The sequence below is a fragment of the Colias croceus genome, chromosome 6 (genome assembly GCF_905220415.1).
Source record: "Colias croceus chromosome 6, ilColCroc2.1".
In the NCBI taxonomy this organism is placed as follows: Eukaryota; Metazoa; Arthropoda; class Insecta; order Lepidoptera; family Pieridae; genus Colias; species Colias croceus.
In genome coordinates this window covers 408,381-435,442 of record NC_059542.1, presented here as the reverse complement: position 1 = coordinate 435,442, position 27,062 = coordinate 408,381, and the positions used below count along the sequence as shown (strand labels likewise).

The following is a 27,062-nucleotide window of genomic DNA, read 5'->3' as shown; positions in this document are numbered from 1 at the left end:
GTCCCTTAAGACACATAAAACTGAAAGGATAGAATAAATTCGATTACTCGGGCGGGTCACGAGTGGCTGAGTTGGTTAGGCATCCGCCCCGGAATGGCGCGAAGGATGCGGGTTCGAGTCCCGCCTCGTGATCGAATTTTTTCTATTCTTTATAAATTTATATCCCTTTCATTTATCACACTAGTTTCTAAAGAGCTTGATGCGACTGACGTTACATGAAAATAAAACTAATTCGTATATTAATAATTTATGAATATGAAATTTACATACATGCTTCAAAATTTTCTCTGTATAAGTTTAACAACTATACAAAAAAGTTGACCAAAAGAAAAATAAAATACATCTTTAAAAGGAGCATTCATTTTTCATTCATTCGCTCTGTCTTCTCAAATTAATTATATTCAGTTCCTTTTAACCCCAGCACAATAATGTAAACAAAGGAATTAATAAATAAATCTAATCAAAATTTTACATCTACCTATACATTTTTATTCGCCACCCTTGAAATTCCCTAAAATCGTAATTAAGCAGGCAATCCCCAAAAGAGGCATATCATTCTCAGAATCCGCTATAAAATAACTGAGAACAACCCTTTCATTTACTTTAAAATTCAGCTACCTCAAGTATTTACGAGGCGAAGCGTCTAGATAATAGGTCTCGTAAAATAAAACAAATTATTAATACCGCGGCAAATTCATGAATAAGTTAAGTCCTACATTGCAACATTTGGTTGGGGACTCTTCAAACTTATTCGTATAGCACACTGCGTATGTCTTTATCTGACCGGGTATCTAATAAAAAATATAGCTCACGATAATCAGGAATACTGTAGTTTTATAATAATGGAAGAAGTTCTAAAATCGATACAGTTTTTTAAAAGATAACCACTACATACATACAATAATTATAACTTTGTCTCTTCAAACAATCTTTGATAGCGTCGTAACTACCGCATTTGAATGTATATCGACAAGACTAAACAATTAATATAATATAAAAAGCCTTTGATTATGTGTGTAACAATGATATTAAAAATATCTGAGAGAAAACTTTAAAAATAAATAGTCCAATATTTCTAAAAATATTCTCTTATAAAACGCCGTAATCTCAAACTGAAACTCTTTCAAGATGACCATCTAACAAAGACAAGTGGCGGTACTATCGATACACTTGATCAACCTTTATTCGGGACAAACAGATAAATAATACCGCTTCTAGGGCAAGGATATTTTCCGCTTGTCTGCGTACAATGATTATGTATGGCCCTGTTAGCGTTCATGGAATTTCACGTAACAATTTTTAAAAATGTTTTCCTGTAATATGGTTTTTACTTGCTATTTCTGGTTGAAGAAAAGCTTTAGCGTCGTTACATTCAGTTAATACCTGTCTTCTATGTTATTGTTTAAGCTAAATCTATAATCTATAAATAATAATATTATAAAGCTGAAGAGTTTGTTTGTTTGAACGCGCTTATCTCAGTAAATTCTGGTCTGATTTGAAAAATTCTTTCGGCGATAGATAGCCCATTTATCGAGCTATAGAGGGCTATATAATATAATCACGCTAAGACCAACAGGAGCGATCAGCGAAGCAATGCGGGTGAAACCGCGGAGCACAGCTAGTTTAGTATAAATGCATTTAATATTATATTTTAACATTTCATGCACATATCCATCTACAATAAAAAGAGGGCATTATTGTTAACATATTCTATACAAATTCACTCAAATCCATTCATCCCTTCAATACGAATTTACACACAATAACTTTCAAAAGTCAAAAAGTACACAGTACGCTTGATTAAAAATATCAATACGTCAAAAGTTTAGAGTTATTTGTTGCATAGCGGGTAAGCTTGTGGCGTCCCACCCTCTCCCCCGATTTAATTACTGCAGGGGTGAAATTTGACACCCTGTTTATTCACTCTGGCAACTTATCGTCCTGCTGTGTTCAGTGTTGCCCTGTTACTTGCGGTTTTGGCACTTTCAGACTAATCAATTATAACTCAAAAATTAATGACGTTATTACGATATTGTTTATTTAGACTAGCTTAAGCGCACTGCTTTGTATCTTGGTAAATAGTTTTCGATTTACGGTACCTACTTAATTACATCTTAATCGATCAGTTCATATTGCCTAAAAGAGTATTAAACAATCATTTATTAATTTGGTAGCTATTTATAGTGTCGATGGAAGAACCTTACGGAGGCACAAAGGCCACTAAAGAACCATAATTTTCATTCCATACATACTAAATCACAATAACTAGTAAATACGCAACTTAAATTCAATTTGACGCATTGTTTTATATGTGAACCGATTATTATGAAGTACAATACATTTAATTATGCCTTATAGAGACAATTAGTAAAGAAGAATAACCGCAATTTAGCATTAATACCCACCTTTTGTGTCCATCCTTCCAACGTTAATATTTAATAAACTGCTATTATTTTATGGTTGTATTCTTGAGATTTTTATAAACAATGACATTGAGTTCAATAGCGGTTTTTTATTTTGGAAAAAACAGAACGATAAAGAATAAAATTTTGATTCATTATTTAGTAGAGGTAGCTATAAATGTTAATTCTTATAAATAACATGTGCAAATTGTTCACCTCATATGATTCGAACACGGTATTCTACATACATTAATAGTTTGTTTAAAATTTATTAGCCGACTTAGCACCTAATGAGAACAATTTTCAAAATAAATCTGTTAGAGATAAAAATGCGTTAGTTCTAAGCTCTGTTCACTTTAACATCGACATAGAAGTGATCATATAAGCTGATAAAATCACAAATACAATCCAATTAAAAACTGGACGGACATGCAATATCTGCATTTCGGAATTCAAAACAAGCGACCAGCGGGCAGCATCAGACGCTGTAGTTCGAAAGTTCCAAATGTATCAATATCGAAATCTAATCGGTACGTAGAATATTAAATGCAGAAACAATTCCACGCCGACCTGTATCTGACTGCAGCCAATTAAATTATTCATGAGCGGCGGACGCTGTCGTTTAGATAATAATTACAGATTCCAGCTTATCCCGTTTATAATTTCGCTTTAACCTCGTTTACAATGTTATGTTTACGGTCACTGGGAGCAAACATTTTGCGTATTTGCGCCGTTACGGTGCTCTGAATTTCCAAATTGTCAACAACAATTATTCGTCAAATTTCTTGTATTAACTGTTATGTGGAAAGGTCATTATGATGTTAGTTAAACTAATTCTGGAGATGGTTTTAACTAGTAGGTATGTCTGTTAAAATGACAAATAATTTAAAAATATTCTTCAAAATGTAGGTAAATAAGTGAGCAATCTTCAAGTTAATAACCTGGCTCTTAGAATGATATAAGGGTAGGTAAGGATAATCTACATTTCTCACTCAACCTCACAAACTCACATAATCTCACCCTCGCATACTCACACACATAACATTCTCACACTCTCTCACAAACACATACCTGCACATTTTTGTCTTTTTAATTTTGTTTAAATCGTCTTACTTACTTTTATCATTACTTTGTGTTTCTGTTTTGGAGATATGAATGTTAAAATTTGATTAGTGGAACTACTAATGTATGGAGGCGGGCGTTTGGGTGCCATCGTGCATAAAGTTTTTGTAATGTGTTGTTGTCACGTTGTTGTGTTCCAAATAAACAATTTTGATTTTGATTTTGAAGGGTACATAATACCTATATCATTTATATTAAGTCCCCAATTAATCGAAATCTAGATTGATTTTAATTATAAAATAGATAGAATTCAAGCGAGGTTGGTACTATAATAAATTAAATAAATTTGAATTATTAACGTCACTAATACAGTCACATTTAGGTCAGACAGATCGTTAATATTTTCAAAGCACTCCCAGTGGCAATTACTGTATCATAAATATACAAAAGTAATGAATACGTAATCATTCGTTCAATTAATTATTATATTCTGTCTGTAAATATGCATTTATGCCACCTGTGACACTAGACGTTATATTAAAATAAATTATATGAATATATTGTAAGACTGAGATATGTTGGATGGACTACCTATCTAACAACCCTTAATCTTTTACCTAAGAAATTGGTTTCGTAAGTTGTTTATTACTGTCACTTGGCTCTATATTTGGGCACGTGCGAGTCGTATTAATTAATTATTTAAATAAGTTACGAAGAAATTTTTAATTTATTTATAATAAGTTAATTGAAATGTCGTATTGAACACATAATTTTTGTCTTTTTATTTGTCTATGGTGTATTTCATTGGAAGTGAACTTCCAACTTTTATTATAAACTAGCGGTCCTCCCCGGCTTCGCCCGTGGTACATGTTTAAGTTTTCTCTACATAAGAACCATCCTCATACTTCGAGGAATATTAAAAAAAAACAATTAACGAAATCGGTTCAGCCGTTCTCGAGTTATGCGCTTACCAACACATTTTGCGATTCATTTTTATATATAAGAATAGGGTCTATAATTTTGTTCGATTAAATTTTTTTTTCAGCAGTTTTTAAGAGTATCTTACTAAGTAAATACCCCTAAATGAAATGTATTTATTTTTATTATGTGCACTGTATACTATAGATGACCGAGTACTTTAGTGTCTAAGCTTCAGGGCCTTAGGGAAATCTTAACTTACTCCATACTTGAGTTTTATTCGGAACGTTTAAATAAAAGAGTAAGACACTTTCTTTAGGGCTTCGGGACTTCTAGCCATTAGTCTGCAGTAGTTCAAAGAATAAAGATCCTTCTTTGGCCAATATTTTTGATAAGTTTAATACATAACTTTATTTTAACCAAACCATACTTATGTAACTGTTTTTTGTTACAGTTTTATGTATACCAGATATCAAAGTCGTAATAAATAGTAAGTAATATCGCCATAAATATGTAGCGGAACAGATTAGTTTATTTTTTATAGCATTCAAATGCTTAATTTCTCAATGAACTAGGATTCTTTACAACTGTCTAATTGATGTAGTCAATTGATATCACAGTCAGTTACAAGACGATTAACTCGTAAAAGTCGTTCGGACATCAAATAAAAACGATCAAGACATCCGAGCCCCAAGGCACAAATCCTGTGAATGCGTGCCAAGTGAAGAGAGCTTTAAAGAATTCGATAGCTTCACGTCTTGCCAAGTTACGAGATGTGTCATCTGTGTTTCAATTGACAATTTACAGTGCTTAAATATTAAGCTACATGTATCTAAAATATTTGTTTTAAAAAGTACCTACACATAAATATATACAACTCAATCCATTTTCAATTTATGTTTTAAATTAAGTAAAATTTCAAGGTCACGTCGCGTCGTGGCAACACCGTCACGTCATGTTAAGGCGACGATTTGATATCTTTGAATCTTGCCAAAGAAGTTTCACGTCTGACACGTCGTGTGCTTGGCGTACACACTCTTTTTTATTGTTTATTTTGAAGGCTTTACAAGTATAAATTATTTTGTGTTAAAAGTGCACTCGATTAAATATTATATAAATACAATATATTCCAAAAAGATTCCTTCAAATAATTATATGAAAGCAATCAGACTTATCTTATGTGAATAACCTTATTACACCCTCGAAGTAATTGTTAAGAAAATATTATAACCGCTCATCCCATCCAATTGAAGGGTACATTGAATAGGCCAATATGATTAAGGCTGTTTACACACGAGCGAGTGTAAAGTAACGATCCGTGAATAAAATCAATCAAGGTCTTAAAACACAGTCAAAAATTATTTCATCAGAGATTGAAAACGGAAACAGCAGAAGCAAATTTGAAAAGGTTATTTCTTTGAAGATACATTTTAGGACGATTTCTGTAGGTACATATTTTTACATAAAATATTATACATACATACTAACGTTATAAATAATAGAAGTGAAACTTCTTTGGCTAGATTCCAAAATCGTCGCCTTACTCCATGGCGTGACGGAATTGCCATGATGTGACCTTGAAATTTTAGTCTCAACGCGCCTAAGGAAGCTTCACTTCAATAAACGAGAATAAACTGAAATATAACTTGATGCGTCTATGCCGTGAGTGTATAAGCCACCCTTATCTTTTGAATGTAATTCGAGATACGATATAATAATAAGAAAGTGGTGTCGAGAAATATTTTCTAAGTATTTTCATTAGGGCTGTGCTTGATTTGTGATATTTCTGAATATTAAAACGAAGGGATTTCTTTATTATAACTAGGTATCATTTTGAGGTTCAGTTAAATGAAGCCTCATTTCGCGGTAAAACGGCTTTATTACGGCATTCGGTTTTTATAAATAAAAATTAATTTCTAATTGAAATCCTTGTATTAACATTTTTGAAGTACATATTATCTAAAAATGTATAATATAAAAAATAATATTTCAGTATTTTCCATTGTTTTTATTATTCGCAACTCTATTCACGCAACAGAAGATAAATATGAGACCCCAATTCTTGAACTAGTAACGCGAAAAAAATATAAAACACTATCTGTATAATCTCCTATAAGTTACGTATGATCTGAATAACGACGCAATTTCAATACTGAATTTATATTGCGGGGTTAGTAAGTACTATTTATTGGTTTCAATAAAGAACTCGTTCAATGGATTTTTTCCTTATATATTTATGTGATCGGGTTGGAATTTGAATGAGAATAAGACGTTATGGATATAGGTTTTCTAATGTGCGCGTTCCCGTTATGGCTGATTTAATATGACCGTTAAAATTTGCTTTCATCCGTATTTTATTTTGTATTTTCAGTGGAATGATTTTGAATGGTTGTGTCGGAATATCTTATTTTTAGACTATCGCATATGATGTTATGTGGTACGTTTGACTTGTTTCGTTTTATCTCAAGCCTAGCCTTATTTGAGAGCGGTTATTTTTCACGAACAAATAAACAGTTAAAAAGATTTTAGGATTAAAACTATCTCCTCTTAGTAAGAAATAAGTAAGAGGAGCTTACGACTACACTCGTCATTTAGTTTTTTTTCAGTCATTCTTAAATCACATCTCTATCCATTTAAGAAGAAGGTGTATGTTATTATAGTGTATGCACAAAAATGAAAGTGTTTCTGAATATTTGCTGTTAAAGTTAGTATTAAAAACAAATCCTTACCTTATAATTTCCTAAATGTTCGACCACGCATGGTAGGCTGGCGTCTCTCCCGAGCGCTACAGTCACGTTTGGTATGGGCTCAGCAAACCGAGGGTCCTCTGTCAACACTATGAACAAAATATGTAAAATTAATAAGAAAAAAAAATAGCTGATTTAATATGCGATTTATAGAGTATATTGTTTATCAGAAAATTTGAAATATAGTGAGAATGATTGCGGCCAGACGATGTTACGTGTCTTAACAATAAAGAAAAATTATTAAGTGTACAATCTCCACTTGAATTCGCATTGGATAGGTATTTAGCCACCAATAAAATTCTGCTCTACAATTAATTACATATGCTGGGTAATTTTAAACATTTATTAATTTATAATAATCCGTCTGTGACGTAAAATCGATAATAAACTCGTATATAATTCGTAAATAAAGCACAACAAATGGTTAAGAAGTACTAAAAATAAAACATGAATTACGGGTTGTAGATGCATGTAGTAGGTACATGCACATTAACCGTCTAAATGAAAAAGATCGTTAAGTCGTATTTTATGGATGAAACCTCGTATTTCTTTAAATGGCAGTGTTATATTACCGTTAGACGCTAGTTATATAAAAAGCGGAAATTAAACAATGCTATTTAAATAATGAAGCTTTATGAATTATGACTTAAAATTGGCTGTTTGATTCACTTTAGATTTCAAGGAAGTAAGTATAAATTATTACAGGAATTATTTTAAAACATTATAAACGTACGTAATATACATGAATGACGAAAAAAATACGTCTACGTATAGAAAAATAACACCTCAAAAAATAAAAATTTCGAAAACTAGAAATAATTCAACGGAGGAATTGCCTGAAAAAACATTTTTGCTTCTTGATCCTAATACTTGTAAGGCGGAAGTTTATAAAGCAGAAGATTAGCGTCCATTCTTACTACAAATTCATAATCTACTAATGTAGTACCGGCCATAATTGTTACAGGAATTCTGAATCATCAAACTTTTATCATTACCCTTAGTAAGTCACAGCGATTAAAGGCGAGTCTAAATTGATTGACACCGCATCCAATATAGAAGGAATTGTTCAAAGACACGAGCGAAGATATGAGAATGAGATTTAATTACTGAAGTTAGGGGCCCTTCAAAATATTGTCTTCATTAAGACTGCTCCCTTTGAGACGCTTTTATTTGAAAAGTTAGTAATTTGTGAAAGTTAGTTAGCCTGTTACCGGTTGCGTTTATGATCCCTGACTGTGTGTACTGATTAGTTAAATTGTTTTTATGTAACTCTTTTAATTAAAATATGGAAAAATACAATAAATTTACTGTAGAATATTTTGGCGATACATTTCATCTGTACATTCACACCGAACTTTTTTTTTATTTATTACAATTTACTATGCTAGTATAGATGTACATATTTCAATAATTACTTAAAACTAAAACTAATATCTAGACTAACATAGAGGGCGGCCTCATCAATAAAGAGTGATATCTTCCAGGCACTCATTAGTACTTTATGAATGAATGGAAGATCCAGTTCTTTTCTGTAATGAAATTCAGTTACTTGATTTGTTAACTACAGTATTTAATTTATAACAAGTCTCTTCCTTCTTCCTAGCTATTAACTAAATTAAAAATAAGTATCCTATGTCACTTCTGAGCCTTTTGTTTCCTATCCTTGGGATGACTTGATATAGGAAATAAATAAATCTCTTGTAAATAACAGTTACCTTGACATATAATTGTAATAATCTGGATAAGCCCGATGGCGACACTCCGGTAGGGCCCGCGTCTTCCGCTCATCATGCATCCCTCAAGGTTGCCTCCAACTCATGCCGACCAGCTGTAACAACAAATATACAAATATTAGATTAAAATCTTCATAAAACATTGATTTATTTATTTATTTATTTTAATTCTTTATTTAACACACACATAGGTACAGAAGATAAGAGAAAAACATATAGATAGGTACACATGTTAAATAGGCGGCCTTATCGCTTTCAAGCGATCTCTTCCAGGCAACCTTTGGATAGGATTCGATTTAAGCAATAGAATGAGATAGGTGGTGTTTAAGTTAAATTAAATTAAAAAGACAACAGACGAAAAAAAAATGATATAAGTAGAAATAATGACAGAGAAAAAAAAAAAATAATAATAATAATAAGGGCGTAGGGATGTGACGACCCCATCGCCCACGGTTGGAATATCTGTTGTCTACGTGACAACAGATATTCCACCCGTGCAATCAGTCAACCCGCAGGACACCTTGTGGCGGGGTGTCGGGGAGTAGCGACCCCGCGGGAACCGAGTGCTCCCGGGGGAGGCCCCTGTCTTCATCTCGGGCTTGCCTTCACCGGCCGGTCGGAGTGAAGCCTGACGAGGACAAGACCCCCACCTCTGGCTTGCCTTAACCGGCCGGCCAGAGTGGAGTCGCGAGAGCTTTTAGCTCGAAGGGGATGCTGGACCCTCAGGGAGCGAGTGATCGGAGTTTAAAGTCCAGGGACGCCTCTCCACCCTTAGCTGCTCACAATATGTTGCCCCCTTGTCGCACTATTGCAGCGACTTGTTTCGGGGGCCCATACAGTGAGAGGGCGAGTCACCACCTGCCAACATATTTTTACTTTCTTTTAGTAGAAAGGCAGGTGCCATAGTTTCCCATAGTCCCCAGTACCAGTCCATTTAGCATCCCAATCCATAGCCCAGTTATTAAATTTCCATACCCTGCAATAGTCCTATATCGGCCGCGGACTGCCTAGGGCTGTATTTCTATAGTGCAGTCATGGGCAGGCTGCGGCTGGTGTCCCACAACACATTAAAAGTCTCGAAAGGGCCTCTGCGTGTTGGATCCGTGTCCCCACGTAAGCCTTCCAAAGATCCGGGTACCGTCCTTCTGGTGGTACCCGAGTATTATGGAGAAGAGAAACATAACAATAATTAAAAATAAATATAATTTAAAATGATATACATATTACATATATAATACATTATAATAATACGAAAATAATTACTATAATACACATACATATATTCATATTCATACATTATGATTTATATGACCAAACGTGTTAAAATAGATACGATACAAGGTGATACAAGGTATGGAAATGCTATTAAAGCTAAATGGAAAGTCTTCGCTTTACTATTTGGCATTTGCTGAAATAAATGATGAATTAATTCCACAAAATTAAGACTATACCGTAAATATTTAATTTTTAATTTTATTCAAGATATTAAAAGCGAAACTAAAGAAATAAGAGGTAAAAATATGAACCAATACGTGAATTAAAAACCGATAAATTTAGAGATTACGAGCGTGATACCTTATTTTTATTTATGGTAAATCTTAAAATAAACGGGACATCTTCAATATTTCTCCAATGAAGTCAACAACATTCCACTAAATTGCAGTAGGTGTATTTAATAAAGCCGTGACGTGACGCGTCAAACTCGAGACGTGCAGACGACACGACACGGGAATTTTTATAACGCCTCTACGACAGATTGGAATCTATAAAAATGTAATATCGCATAGAGTCGAGTTGAATTTTTAGTCAATTTCTCGTTTGACACAATTGAATTTGATCTTGGGATAAATCAAATTCTGCGCACGGAGCGGGCGGGTCTGGAAAGAGCAAGTCATAACCGGGCGATGATATGAATAATTAATGATTTGTTCAAACAAATGTTACGAAATTAATGACGTCCATTTTTCTTTGGTACTGTGATTAAAGTTCATTTTAGAATGTCGGCACGTACTTTAGTACCGGCTTCGGCTATGTTGGATCAAAATGAGAACTTTAAAATATAGCGTGACTGAGTAGTTGTTCATAGTTTTTACTCGTTTAAAACATTAATAGTTTTTGATGATAATCATAACAAACTAAAGTTTTTACACTTTATGGTACATGCTAGAGTTGATTGTTTAATTCTGGTTTGTGAGTAATGTGTTTTTAAAGCAACATTAATTGGCAACTCTACATTGCAGTATAGAACTATATTATAAAAAAACGACGTGTGGCACTCGGGGACTGCCGCGGTAAAGCTATTGCCTTCAAGCCACACCTCCACCCGTCGGAGTGGGGAGCGTGAGGTTTTTTCGTTACGGAATTTCTCGATTCAGTCCCTGCGCTCAAGGCCCGCGATAGAAGCTATACAATAACTTAAAAGAAAATTTTTATAACTGTACATAATCTAACAGTCTATAACTTGTACCACACAAAGCGTTTCAGTGGCGAGTTCAGTCGTTAGAGGCCACTTGCTCTTTGTGACGTCACGGCCGCGGCGGTTGGATGAAAAGCCTTCTTTATTTTTCTTGTTACGATCAAATTTATGGGACATTATGAATGTGTAAATCTACTTTATTTCCAGGTAGATGCAGTTTATGTGTTTATTTTTCCATTATATAAATAGTATTAAAAATACTTATTCAGTATTTGTCAGTTGTTTGATTTACTTATATAGATAAGTAAAGCTGATAGCAGCTTGCTAATAGTTTTAGGTGGTACTTAGTTTAAAAAAAGAGTATTCATGTAAAATGATAAAAACTACATGAATAGTTGTTGATTTAAAGTTTAATTGTTAAAAATAAAAAAATGGTCCACCCACACTCAGGATTCATGCAGTTTTCTACAATTGAATCAATAATTAATCTTCACAACATCGAAAAAAATATCAAAATAGCAGGTTCTTATAAATTTAGAGCCAGGTTGAAGAAATATTTTAATAGAAACACAAGGAAGATTCATTTAATATTCTAATGTAGGTATGATTAAGGCGGAATATTTCAAGTTTTACAAAGAAAAATGTAAGTCAAAATATAACCGATATAAGTAGATTATTTCTTTGTTAATTTTACATAATGCTACAAAGAAATCACATCATAAAACACAGACGAAGTCACGGTTATCAGCTATATTACATTCATCGGCTTAACAGAAATGCTTCCATATTCCCGCTCCGAACTCTTTACAACATATCAAAACATTTTCCATTAAATTAATGCATTAATAAACATATTCATTAAACCGACTGAAAGCTGAGCGTATTTCCATTGAGATATACATGAATACAGTTCACGTCTGGATTAATATAGATACAGTTGGATTAAATTCAATAACTCATATCGTTCGCATAACAATATGTAATATCTTAATCACTAGCGAGATATCGCGCCATTTCTGCCACGTGCGTTACAATAGACTGACGTAGGGTTGCCAAGTGTTTGTTTAATCTATTCTTGTTTATTATGATAGTTAATAATCATTTAAATACCATACTTATGTTATAAACTTGCTGTGTCTGTATTACCCGCATTGTTCCGCTTCTATTGGTCTTAGCGTGACGATATAGCATAGCCTTTCTTAGATCAATGGGCTATATAACAATGAAATAATTTTCAAATCAGACCCGTAGTTTCTATGATTAGCTCTTGCAACCAACAAAACAAACAAACTCTTCAATTTCATAATAATATTCGTACAGGTTAAAGTTAGTCTGTGTTTTTATGTAGATAATAATATTGTTGTCATTGGGATTAAAAATAATGGAAATGAAATCCTAGCAACCCTATGTATGTAGGTATATAAATTAGTCTGCAAGTCTAGGAATTATCGATTGCACTGAACCGGATTTAGATGAGTTAGTTAGCAAAGTTTTCCTTATCTTCGAACGTGCAACATCTTGAAAAATAAACTGAACAAAGTGTAATAGAAGTTTATATAACTCTACTATTAATAGATTTCAATTAAAGTAACGATAACTGATAAGATGCGATCAGAAAGGTAAGAAAGTTTAATTTTAACGAAAACACGCATATGAAAAATCGTCTAAGAAGAAACTAATAAACTATACTAGGGAAACATTATTCATCATTCTAAAAACGAATAAGCATCTAATTCAATCCATCTCTTAGACAGCATCATAGATATCTGTGAATAGAAAATAAATCGGTAATAAACAAAGGCAATCGGACAGCCTAGAGCCATAACCATCGCTTTACAATTTACTACCATACCACCAGGTAATACAGTAGAATTCCGCACAAACTGTAGGCCAGGAAAATTTTGACAAAATATTTGCGCAAATATTTTTATCGGGCATATCTCTGTTTGCTCACTGCTCAGAATTAGATTCGACGCTGGATAAAGTGGTTGTTTGACCGCCTGAATTCACAATGTTTATTGATAATTTAGCTTTGTGTGATCGGATGTTTATCTTTGCTGGTGGAATATCAAACGGCCTACCTCTGTGATGAAATATTAAGTGACTTTTGACGACCCTAAAGTTTGAAGATGTTTGTCGATGTAGCAATGGTATTTACTTGATCGTTGGATAATGGTTATGTTCGGGAGATTCTAGTAATCATCTAAAACTAGCTTTGATTCGTATTTCGCCTACTACCAGAAATTAAATATTCCTCCTGAATTTCCTATTAAAGTTGGCTTGTTGCTCTGAAAGTTTGTAAACTTTTTACTATTTCTACACTTTATTTGATTACTTTTTTATAAATAAAGTTATTTACAGAAATCAATTGAGCTACGATTCTTAGTAAACAGTCGTAACAAAGTTAATTCACACACCTCAATCATAATCAGGAACCGTTCGAGTTTCATTGAAATCGCTTTCAATATCTTATTAAAAGATGGAATCTTTATAAAGATGTGAATATTCCGGGATATAATGCGATTAGAGAAAATCCGAAGGGTAATAAGGGGCGTGACTCGTACGATTCGCATCATCTTGTTATATTAAACCTTTTAAGACGTTATAAATTAATCTAAGGGCGAAGGTTTAAATGGTTTCAGTGAACAACAATCGAGTATCTTTTGGGAAATTGATAATAGCTACTTTCACTCCTGGATATTGTATGTTTAGCTTATCTGTTAAAATGGTAACTAATGTATGACCGTCCCTATATTATTATATAGGTCAATAAATGCCTTTATAATATAATGATATTATAATAGTAACGATTTGATAGGGAAATTATTAATGGTATAAAATACATGGTTGTAAAATTATATTTTTTGTAACTTATTCAAATGTAATCATATTTTGAGAAATAAATGTCTGTAACAGTAATTTTGTGTTATAATTAATTTAATATCCGGACAGACTGTGGTTTTATTATTTCAAAAATAAATAAAATTTAAAGCTCTATTCACATATTCTATGTATCAAATGAATTCTACTGAAACTTACGCAAAACAATATCCTCTCATCTTTGTAGAAGTCAAAGGATTTTCGTTTTTGCTAAAACCTCACTACCGTTCTCTTCATCCGATTATAATATTCTCGACTTACAGTAAGTTTTACACGAGGTTTAAAAAAGACAACCTACTACGTAATAAGTACGGGCTTTAGTACCTACTAATGAATAGTGTTCGTTAGCGTATTATATTTTACAAATAGATAAATTTGATTTAATTTTTAACAAGACACTTTTTAAACAAACACTTTTTTTAAGAACACTTTTAATAGCAATCAAAATAAATCTACACTAACTTTATCTTTAAAAAGCTGAATTTACGAAATATCTGTTGGTTAGTTCGTAAAAACTTGTTACAAAAAAATTTTGCTACGTTAAAACCATTCCAACAACCCAGCTTTGATATACACCACGCAATTTAAAGAACAAATTTTCCAAAACAATATGTATGTACCAATATACTTCCAAAAACTCCCACTACCACGTACAAGACATTATTTCCCGCGTTTAAACTTTCATTCCTCGAGAAACAGGCATGATATATGGACAATTGTCCTCAAGACGGCGTGTTTTTATTGCTACTGCGTGTAAAAGTAAAGAAAAATTACTTACGATTTACTTCTTATTTGGGGGGATGATAATTTTTTATAGTCCCTTTTCGTGAAATTGTCTGAAGTCTCAATTTGTTGGGAAATGAGAATTGCTAACATTGTTTTTTTGTAGCATTTCGTTGTGGTTGTTCTTATGTTTGTTTGATGGGTTGTGTTTTTGGTTTTTATTTAAAATTTTAAACTGATGTTATATTATGATTAATAATATTATTTTAAGATTGATTTCAGTTTCGTTAACTAAAAGTAGCTTTTTACTGATTTTTTCTTAAAGCTATGGGCATTATTATTATAGTTGTGTGAGTTTGTCCCTATATTTCTATTTTTCTAAAGTATTTGAAGAGCAGAATAAAACGAATTCATAAATTTTTGTTTTATTTTATTTCAATATATTTTTCCCTACACACAGGCTTCACTTTGCTATGTTTTAATAATTTAAAAACGAAGCTTTTTACCTTTACATTTTTAATATTTGAATGTAAAATATACGTGAAATCCAAAAAGAAAATACTAATCCCTTGAGTATAATAATTTCCTTTTTTACTTCATTATTTTTGTTCATTTACCTCTTTTCAAATGTCACGTTTTATTTAATTTTCTTTAATATTTAAATATTATGTTTGTAATGAAGTACTAATTATTTAATTTTAAATCGAACTTTCACCAATACTAAGGCTAGTTTTGGATTTGACTGAGAGGGACTTTAGTGTTCTTATCAACTAGTTTACAGTTAGGCTAGGCGTCATGTCGGATTTCTGGTGTGCATATTCGATAAGCTGTCGTCATATTATGTATATATAAATCGTCATATTAATGTCCTGTTTCATATCTTCCGGATTTGCTCTATTTAGTTTATCTGCCAGTAAAACGAAGAATTATGTATAAAAATATACCTTCAAAGTGTTAAACGGGCAACAACGAATAGCCCGTAGCTTGCTGGTAAATAAGGATTGACTTTACAAGTAACTAGTAAGTCGTGAAACCTTAGCCTATTGACTAAGGTAAAGGTTAAGATAGAAGTAGTCTTTTGAATATAATACAACGTAATACGCGTAGCTGAGAGCGCTATGAAAATATAATACATACTCTATAACATAATTCCTTTAATTATCCTCTTTGTGGAGGTCACGATCCCTCGTGTACATTTAAATAAGAATTGAGCCTCAAATTTAGGATTACCTAGCCTTTATCTTATTACTGGAGATTACATTAGCAATTCTGCATGAATAAGGGCGCCGACAAATTCAAAATGAAAATTTGCTTCTTCACGTTTTAGATAACCGCCGGTTTATATTTTAACTATGTAAATGGCTAGTGTAAATTAATTTTGCTAATAACTCCTTGATTTTACTGTCCAACAAAATGAGAGAGACTTTCCAAATCTCAATTTTGTAAAAACGATTTTAAAGCGTAAACTGTAAGGGTTGAGTATTTTTTATGTGTTGAATTGTAGTTCGAAAACCCATATATTACCCATTCATATGTATTGTGAAATGAGAACTTTATTTAAAATTTATAATAAATACAAGAAATAGCTGACATAAATAAATAAAAATAATATAATACAGGCATAAATAAATACCTATTATTATATACCCCTTGCTAACATAACCTTACCTGACAAAAAAAATTCAAAATATAAGTAAAAAGTTGTCATGACCTATAAAGCATTGGTTAAATTAAAAATTAGTTTCCTCTAAACCGTTTGTAGATACGTAATAAAAGAGATTCCGGTATTGCGGCAAAAATGAAATATGGGTGACACGAGCTAGGTCGGACACGGCCATTTTATATTTCAAAAGGACAGCTGACTGCTTCGAAATGAGCAATTATTTTTATTGGTCGTGTCCACAATTGGTTTTGTTCGTGGTTATAACGCTAAGTTCATAGGAACGTAATGTGCAGTTGTGTGCCATAGTTGGGCTTTATGGCGTAGTTTATAAACCTATAATCTGTAGTGATATTTTTTCTGTGATGTACAACGCAGATTAGTATTGCAAATTTAACTAGCTAGTCATCCTGAAATTATGAAGCTAACAGGTGTACATTATAATGTACACCTGTTAGCTTCATAATCGAACATATTATGTAAGTTATAACTTACATAATATGTTCGATTGTTGATGAAGTTTTTAAGGATATAAAAGAGATAAATATTCCGAAAAGATTTATTATTTCTAAAACAAACGTATACGGTATAATAGGTAAAGAGGTAGGAAGAAGATTTCATGAAAGAGGATATCGCGCAATATCGCGTAGTAAGCACAAGTTAGTAATTTGTATAAACTATCTATTTGGGTTGTTTTGAATGATTAATTTTAGGTTCAGTGACATAATTTGAGCATAAATTCTTTCAATACGCCATTGAAGCGCTTTTAGAGTCTATAAAAATTACGATGTCGATTTCTACAGCTACTTCTTTTTTCATATCAATCTCTACCTTACCACTATCAAAATAAATAACATAATTAATTAACAAATAGCTCATACCTCCCATAATCCAGCACGTCCTCAGTAATTATTTGAGGATGCTTCAGCTGTGAGGCGTTTAATCAAGCCGAGGGTAATAAGTTGTGACCCGGGGCGGGACACGGACGGGAATGTAGTAAATAGCAGTTAATTCCTTATAATAATGAGGTGGTTTATTGTTGATAACATTAAGAGGTTTAGTGTAAAAATGTACAGGGATTTAGATATTGAATCGATTCGATAGTACCTAATATAAGATTTAAGTATCGATTCGGAAGGTATTGTGTATTGTGCAATCTATAATAAGATCTTTTAGTTCTGTTTCTATGTATATGACTATATTTTCTTTTGATCAAAGTTAATTTTCACGTTAAAAAATGTTTTATGCTAGCATAAAACATAGCTAGCATAAAACATTTTTCTTTTTTGGTCTTTCTTCTTGTCCTAGGTCTGTTTAATGAATGCTAAAATACAGAATAATAATCAGAATAGACACTGCAGAAATGTATACGATAAAACGAATATTCGAACAAATACAAGTTTTATAATATTGACATAAATAAAACATAAGGTTTAGCTCTCATTGGTCTATATAACACGATAATAAGTTCCACGTATAAAATATTATCTTACACACTTACAGAGTGGAATGTAAACACCGAAGTAATAACATAAGTAATTGATTTTCGTGTACTTTTCTCTCGTTTCGTTTGTCTTGCAATAAGAGTGCTTTTTGTTCTAACATTATGTCGGTGAAATTCATTGATTCAATAGGTGAGGGCAAATTGACTGGTTTAAGTATAAAAATAAGTATTGCTACTATTTTTAGTACACTTTGTACACTTAACAAGGATCAGTAACAATACAATAATGTCATGATTTTAAGAGTATTTGTTTGTTTATTAAAAACCACACTATTAAAGATTGATTATTATTTAGTTGTATTTACACAATTGGTATTTATACATTTAAAATAATTCAAATACAAGTTTCATGCCAGACTACCATATATTTTTATGTCTGCAGTATTTTGTTTTAATTTAAAAATCAATTATTAAGTAAGTTGTAAACTGTCAAATACTCAATTTTTCTAACACTATAAGCTATCAATGATTTATATTTCAAACATATTTTCACACCATTCCTATACTTTATACTCTTATTATTCTCTATACCATTAAGTGCAATATAAATTGTAACACATTTGCTGAAATACGGAATAACTCCTCCGTTGTACTCACGTGGAATGCCGAAGAATGTTCCAGACTAACTTGGAAATAGCGATTCGTTTGGAACAATTTGTTGGCTTTTTCATACGCGTAGTTAAACATTTTGGACTACATTGTTGCTGTTAGATGTAGTGAATGCGATTTTTACTCCTGTCACTGTTTAAGGAAGTTGATTATTTACGACAATAGATTCTGAAAAATTGCACCAAATTGAATATTAATTTGTTTACTGTTAGTACCCCGGATATATGGTTTCAATAATTAAGTATATCTCCTGCCAATATAAGATAACTTTACATTATCTAATGACATGAATTGTAAACTTCTATTGGCATAAAAATTTGTGATTGATACTAATTTATATAACCATCAAAAGATATAATAGATCGTGTTAATTATTTCATTATTTAACGTGAAAAAGCTGTAGTATAACAGATAACTCATTTATTAAAAAGCACTTATCCACAATTTACTTTATAACTCGAAACAAAAGATATTTTGATAGCATATTTCTTAAGCACTTCCACTTTTAAATTGGCTTAAAACTAACGAAAGAGCTGGTTTATTCAACGCCAGAAGATAATCAGGGAAAATAAACTCCTATTTCCATTGTGTTAGAGTTGTTTTTCTTTAAAATTGAGTTCTTAGAGTGTAAATTTTCTCAGGTCAGGCGTAAGTTGTAAGAGCTCAGTTAGAATCTCGTCTAAATGAGGATAGAAAAAGTTTTTCAAACATTTATTCTCAATTACTGGACCATTTTATGTGGAACCGAGTAGGAGCTAACGCTGGGCTTCACAAGATTGTGTCGGCATAGATAAAAAGCTTTGGATTAGATCGTTTAGAGTGTTAGAGACTAGATTGTAATACGTTAAATGTATATTGTTCGAAGTTAAATTTGAAGAGACTTTTTTATAATCTACATAATATTACATTTAGAAATAATATGCAGGTAGGAGAGACCTTTCTTTATATAACCTACAAAATATTAGATTTAGAAATATACATAATTTTATAGTTGTAAAAAAATTATTACACGGAACATTATTTCGAACGAAAAACTGAACACTAGAAGGCCGAGTCTTACAACAATACTCAGAGGAAAAAAGATTTATGTTCAACTATAAAAAGTTTTCTGGAGCTGTATTTATGACTATTGGCTTGACAGGTAAGTCTATTATTTCTCACCCTGAAAATGTAAGGGGCTTTAAGTTAGGATATACCTTAAAATATAAAATTTCAAGCGATATTGTAAAATACGCGGTAGATAACAAGATTTTAAGGAAACCACGTTTTCGCGACAACGAAATTATGAGCTTGTTATGAAATTCCTTCATATATTTCGTAACTTCAAGTTAGCTTCGACACCCGGCTTGTCTTGCTAAACCAGATAGCAAAAATCCTTTATTAATGTAATATTACTCCCGATTCAAATGCAGTATCCTAGAATGATAAAATAATTTAATTATTTTATTAATATTCAGAACTATCAATGAAAGGATTACATTTCATGTGAATGACCCATTGTCTTAAGGGTAGGTACTCATTGGAACTAATGCTAAGATCTCAGCTAGCATTAAATTATTCAACTCACTATTAAAGGTTTATTTTCAATGGCACTTTCTACAACACCTGGCAGTAATTATTATTATTAATTGACGCTTTATATTACTCATTAATAAGACTTCCATTATTACCGATATATAACGAAGTGATAAATCATTTTTTTTTAGAATAATATTCGTTCATCAAAAATAATATAAAAACAAATATACAAAGAAAACACGTGACCCATAAAAACGTTGAACCAAGCTTAAACCAGACCATGTCATATTGAAATGACATTATGTGCGCGATATTAAATTCCCAGTGAAAATGAATTTAAAATTACCTCTTCTAGTCGGTGTTTATGAAAAAATATCATCATTTTATAAAACACAAACGCTTCGAGCCATAATTGAAACCGCAGCAAAATAAACTCATCATTGGGAATTTTATAATAAATAAAATAACGAGGGAAACGCTAGGATAATGTAAATATATAAAATTATACGAAAACAAACTGTTTTATTATGTTTATTTTAAATACATTGACGTTATCCATCCATCCCTACTAATATTATAAATGCGAAAGTAACTCTGTCTGTCTGTCTGTTACTCAATCACACCTAAACTACTGAACTAATTTGCATGAATTTTGGTATGGAGATATTTTGATACCCGAGAAAGGACATAGACTACCTTTTATTGCGAAATATGTACCACGAGCGAAGCCGGGGCGGACCACTAGTATAAAATAAATGAGTATTTGTGAATTATACGTGTACTTAATCCTTAATAAAGGCACATATCAATGCGTTAATTGAACTATTTTTAATACATAATATTATGGTTCTGCAAGGAAGCATTCGGGTTACCTGATTTTCACTTAAGTGTGCAAGGCAACGTTTGCAAGAGACACATAGTAGCTTTCTTTAAAAGCACATTGTCGTAATTTTTCGGGAGCACGGCATGTAGCAGATCTTATCTAGTATTCCTTGTTGAATTTTAGTTACAGTAGCTTTAAATCCGGTCATCCTCATATTTTTACTTCAATTAATTTTTGTTCGCAATTTTAACTCTCCTGATAGTTATTTTTTGCAGATATTGAAATTGTGCACGATTTATAATTTAAATTTTTTGAATAATTTGTCGAATAATTTAACAGTTTTTTTTAGTAATTACACATTCAATAACATTTTAGTAATTTAAAACTGGCATTGATAATTTTCCGACTAGTTATTTCAACTATACAGTTACGAATAAATATTAGTAGAGTACACGGTAAATAATATAATCAATATTATACATGTCACCAATACATAACAACTTTGATTTCACATTTAAGCATCACTCAACTTTTCCAACACTGCACCAAACCCACCATTATCATTCAAACATGCAAATGAAAGGACGGACGTCTTAATGAAACCGAAATTTCAATAGTGAACTTGGGAGTTACAAATATTTCTGTCTCGTGGGATAGAGAGGCGGTTCCATTGTTAGACGTCCATTCAACTGATTCGCGGGGGATGGGATTCTGAGCTGTGAATCTGGATAAATGCATGATTCATATGCCAAAGGTTGATTTGAAGATATTATTTTAGGAGTTTTTAACGTTATTATGTGGTGAAACTAACATTGATGAAACTGATGAATAGCTCATATATAATTAAATATGATGAAGCAAAAATCATACTACAATCGTATTACTTGCGCTAGTATACAAATAGACTTACTTAACTACTAGATATTAATTGAGTTTTTCTAATGCAAGTCTAGATAGTTATGGAGTAAACAATACTTGGTTCGTCCAGGTGGTCTAAAATCATCAAAAAAAATGATGAAGCTTATTTGTTTTTAAAAATTAACGTTCGGTGTAACAGATGAATGACTTTTTAAATTAAACTATACGAAAAAAGGATATAATATAATCGATAAACTAAATCCATAAATTAAAATAGTATTATGGATAGATGTAGGTAATTATTACAAACTAGCTTTCGCCCGCGACTCCGTCCGCGCGGATGTCAGTCTTCGCGTGGATGGTTTATTTCTCCATTTTGAGTAACTCTGACATCTTATAAATATCTATTGGACCCAAATACGGCTAGGCCTATAATAATACGCAACGTGTGTTCGCGGTTCTACAGAACAACGTCTATGGATAAAACTGAAAAATTAAGTTTAATTTTTTTCTACGTATTTTTCCAGGATAAAAAGTATCCTATTTTACGCCCAGGATAATAAGGTATAATTATACCAAGTTTCATCGAAATCCAACCGTTAGTTTTCACGTGATGCCTTCACATACAGACAGACAGACAGACAGACAGACAGACAGACAGACAGACAAAAAATTTTTTAATCACATATTTGGGTTTGGTATCGATCCAGTAACACCCCCTGGTATTTATTTTTTCAATATTTTCAATGTACAGAATTGACCCTTCTACAGATTTATTATATGTATAGATTGAACACGACTAGGGATTTATTTTTACAACCTAATAATCGTATAAAGACTAGCTGCTGAATCGTTAAGATTGTATAAACCTATCAAGAAACTAATCGCATTTTAGCCTAGAAACAAATGTAACTATGGAATTCTACTTTTATTGAGTCTTTAACTATATTTGAATGTATGTGATAAATGAATTTTATACGTTATATATTTGGCAATGATAACATTATTTTTGTTCGAAATTGTGCTTTTTATTCCATCATATTCAGTTGATTGCTTTCTTATCTGTATTATCCTTCTGTTAACGTTACAAAAATGTTTGTAATACATAATTTATAAATGAATAAAGTTAATATAGAACAGTAATGATAAAACGTTATAAAATTATAATTCCTCATAACAATCATAAGTAGTTGCAAGGCTACTTATGATTGTTTATTCGGCTGTTTGGTTCCGACGGATTCAACTACAGAAAAAAGAAAGTATAGCCTGTGTCACTCATGAATAATGTAATGTCTACCAGTGAAATATCAAAACTAATTAAGTAGTACATGTTTTCGATTTATAGCAATATTCACATAGATGTTGATATTTGCTAAAATAAACGATAGATTATGAATTTAAATCTCATTTGTTCGTTTTCAAAAGCATTATTTTTCATACAATAATGGCAGTAAAAATGATACCTATGTAATCTTACAACTGTAGGTGGAGATAAATGGATAGACATTTGTTACTCTTTCAATAGAATGAATGTTGGATAGGTTATAGAGATAGGCTGTCTATGTGATATACTATTTATCAATCAGGTTTTACTTGAAAAAGTCATAGTATTCAACTAATCTAATATATAAAAATCAATGCCACTTTTCGTTGTAATTCCATAACTCGAGAACGGCTGAACCGATTTCGATAATTCTTTTTTTATTATATTCCTTGAAGTACGAGGATGGTTCTTATGTAGAGAAAACGTAAACATGTACCACGGGCGAAGCCGGGGCGGACCGCTAGTGTGTTTATAAAAAGTTATGTAGAGTTTAATGTAGAGCAATTTAGAATATTAGTGAATATCATCGGATGATTGTATTATTATGAAGGCACGGTATCCGTATAGACATACATATTATGTATCTAGTACGGGTTAAAATTTTATTATACGTTTTCATATTTTTTAAATTATTCCGTTGGCTACTAACTAGAGAGTAAAGCTACGTAACCTGAACGAAAGTGATAAAAAATAATTAGTAGTAAAGCCGTAGCCTGTACGAAAGTAATTTTTAGGAAAAGCAATAAAAAACAATTTAGAATATTTTTAGTAGTCTTATGTCAATCTTACGATTTAAATGTGTTTGTTGAGGTTAAGTTTTGATAAGTAGAGAACGCGTTGACACAGAATACAGCGGAATTCAGTCGGTAGATCCAGGCATATGGTAAAGGTATGATGATGAAAATCAGCCATATACAGGGTGTCCCACTATCGGTATACTAAGCGCGAAGGAACTTGTAGTCTTGCATACACTGATCACGTTAAAAATACTTAAACAACAAAATTACACCTAAATTTTTTGGCTAAATTTTTCCTTAAAATTCATGTTTTCTTCTCTAGCTTCGCGGAGCCGGCATATAACTTTTCTACTTACAAAACAACATTTCAGTTTACTAGGCTATTAGGCTAAATAGTAAATATGTATATTTCTCAAAAATAATAAATATAGGTGAATATATTATAATCACCTATAGAGACGTAAATAAACAGATAATAAAAACATATGAATCTCGCTAAGCGAAGCACTTAACTACAGTAAAATAAAAATATTATATAATGGAGAATGCAAATAGGAATAATGAATAAAAGAAAACGAGAGGCATTATAATACCTGTTTACCACCTGTTTAAGGGATGATTGAAAATAAGGATTAAGTGTATTTGCAAGTGAAATTATTTATGAGTATCTATATACGAAATTTTGTGAAATCGGTACAGCAGTTTATTTCAAAAAGAAACTAAAAACAACAATAAACTTCACGTCAAAAGTGGATGGTACGTTTTTATTACTGTACATAAAAAAGTGCCATCTTTTTTATTTTAAAAATATATTGTAGAGTAAAAGATATGAACGCGCGAATACTGAGGGGTGTCTAAAATAGTACCTAAAGCGGATAATATATCTCTTTCTTCTAAGTGTTTCGTTATATTTTATATAAAATTTTATAAAAAAGTACTCTTATTTCTTTTTTTCTCCGTGTGAGAGCAATAACGCATGTCTATGTGATATTATGTCTATAAGAACAAATGTCTGCTCTATGTAGCATTTGAATCTATTTAATTTATTTTAGATCTTTATAAGCTATTATAAAATATGCTTTAGCATGAGTTTCTTTATTTTCGAAATTAGCTACGATAAGTCAAGATAGAGCCATGTTATAAATTACTTTTGTTATTTTTTAACAAAAAAAAATGGATTTATCGCTGTACATCATATTTCCTGAAAAATCTGTTGCTTTTTTTGGTGAAAATATTTTCAATATGTAAATAGTAAATACCCTTAATGCTTTCCAGTTTCCAGTGGTTTTATACATTCATTGCTCTTATATTAAAATAAAATCCTTTAAAGGCATAAAATAAATTTATTTTATTTGCACTAAATAATGTGAACTTATTCCTCCCATTATGATATTTATCAGAAGCAAATATTATTTTGTGCTCATAATGTATCTATTCATAAAAATCTTGTACTACACTTAAATAAATCATGCCAACTGCTAAGACTTTCAATAAATAAAATATAGTTTATAATGAAAGTCCCATATTTCCTATAATTATTAAAAAAATTTACGGATTTTTTTTTTCGGGTATTGCAATTTTTTTTCTTATCGCTATAAAGTTTAGCCAACTAAATTACCCTATACCTTAAACAGTAGTTTCATCCGAAAACACAATGTTTAAAATCCATCAACTTTTCTCATTAACAGAGCACAGTCAACAAAAAGCACACCCGATGACGTCGTGAAAAAGTTTCCGAACTTTTTGCCAGAAAGCGCGAGCCGACATACGTGCGCACCCCGCGACCGCCCGCGATACACTGAGGCTCAACTCCGCCGCCACCCCCATTCGAACACGGCAAAGGATCCAGTTGGTTACATGGTAAGATCGAAATTTGATCGCAGTTAGAATGAGCGCGTACTAAGACAGGTCTCGGGTAATTTAGCCAGAAAAGGCATGGCGCATGCGTTCGGTCGTTCAACCCTTGCAGTGCGCTGCATCGTGGTCCATTACCTCGATTTTTGGATACATTTTGCGGTAACATCCTTTCTGCCTTTTGTGTGTGGTGATGGGGCTGTCGCGTGGCGTGTGAATGGCCACACAGAACAATACGGACTAGTGTCCAACTTTTTGCGTTAGCGCCAATTTGTTCATTTATTGACGGTACTATGTTTCGCTAATCGTGTTCTGTTTTTCTTTTTTTACGGTGGAGAAAACTATTATATTATTTTTTTGAAAAATTTTCATGAAATGGCAAGCAATTTATATATTAGCTGATTTGATAAAATGTGAAGTATTTTCAAAGTATTTTGAAAATTATCTATATTTTATATAAAATGCTTTAGGCATATTTATTTGTAAAAGAAATCAAAAAATTATAGAGTTGTATTGTTAATTTTTAATAATACGTGGAATGCTTTATTTTCAGAAGCCGCGTACGAAAAAGGCATTCTTTCAGGCCACGTTAGGCTCTACTTTTTCTGTTATATAAATAAACTTACATATTAAACGAATTTTATTAAAAGGTGATTCATAATAATATTCACGATAGATTTCTATGTATGTTGTATTTGGTTAAATTTCAGTTAAACATAAACGAGAAAGTTTATTAGAATGTATGGATGTATGTATTGGTCTATGTTTGTTGCTTTTGCAGGCAGCTGATTGGATTATAAGAAAAAAATGATCAAAACTATAATCTACGTAATATTATGTGCAAAAATCGGCTATTCTTTACCCAGGTTTCACGCGCGTAACGCCGCGAGTTTCAGCTAGTTTATTTAAAGAACTGAATATTCGCGCTTGTAATAGAGGAAATACTATAAATAAAATAATCGATGTTGAATCGAAATTAAATACGAACACAATAACTAAGCAATAAGCATATTTCTATTGTTCTATGAAATGTATAGTAAGCGTGTAATTAGATTCCATTGTTCTTTGTAAATGAATGAATTTCATAAGGTTTAAGCGTTTTCGGTTAATTAACTATAAAATAATAAAATACTGTTACAGTTTCGCGGACACATTCATTATGTATTTAAATTTGATATTGTTGCTGTGTTTATTTCAATTTTGTAGCCGATTTTGTTGTGCGTAAAGTTAAATAAGAATGGCGAAAAGCAAGAAAGCATTCATTCTTACCGCAATTATTTTTCCGTATCACACT

General features: G+C 31.8%; 1 protein-coding gene across 3 annotated transcripts in view; it reads right to left on the bottom strand.

Annotated features, from left to right (window-relative positions):
* LOC123692547 (lachesin-like) overlaps positions 1–25,718 on the bottom strand; it is a 55,756-nt gene extending 30,038 nt beyond the window's left edge. For 2 of the 3 annotated variants that reach the window (XM_045637303.1, XM_045637304.1), the window contains exons 1-3: positions 25,540–25,718; positions 8,845–8,957; positions 7,112–7,218 (exon numbers count right to left, since the gene is read on the bottom strand). In XM_045637303.1, the coding sequence (XP_045493259.1) occupies positions 7,112–7,218; positions 8,845–8,920 (183 nt within the window). In that variant the 5' untranslated portion in view covers positions 8,921–8,957; positions 25,540–25,718. The remainder of the gene's footprint in view (positions 1–7,111; positions 7,219–8,844; positions 8,958–25,539) is intronic. The other variant, XM_045637305.1, reaches the window with a different exon arrangement.
* Between the last annotated feature and the right edge of the window lie 1,344 nt (positions 25,719–27,062).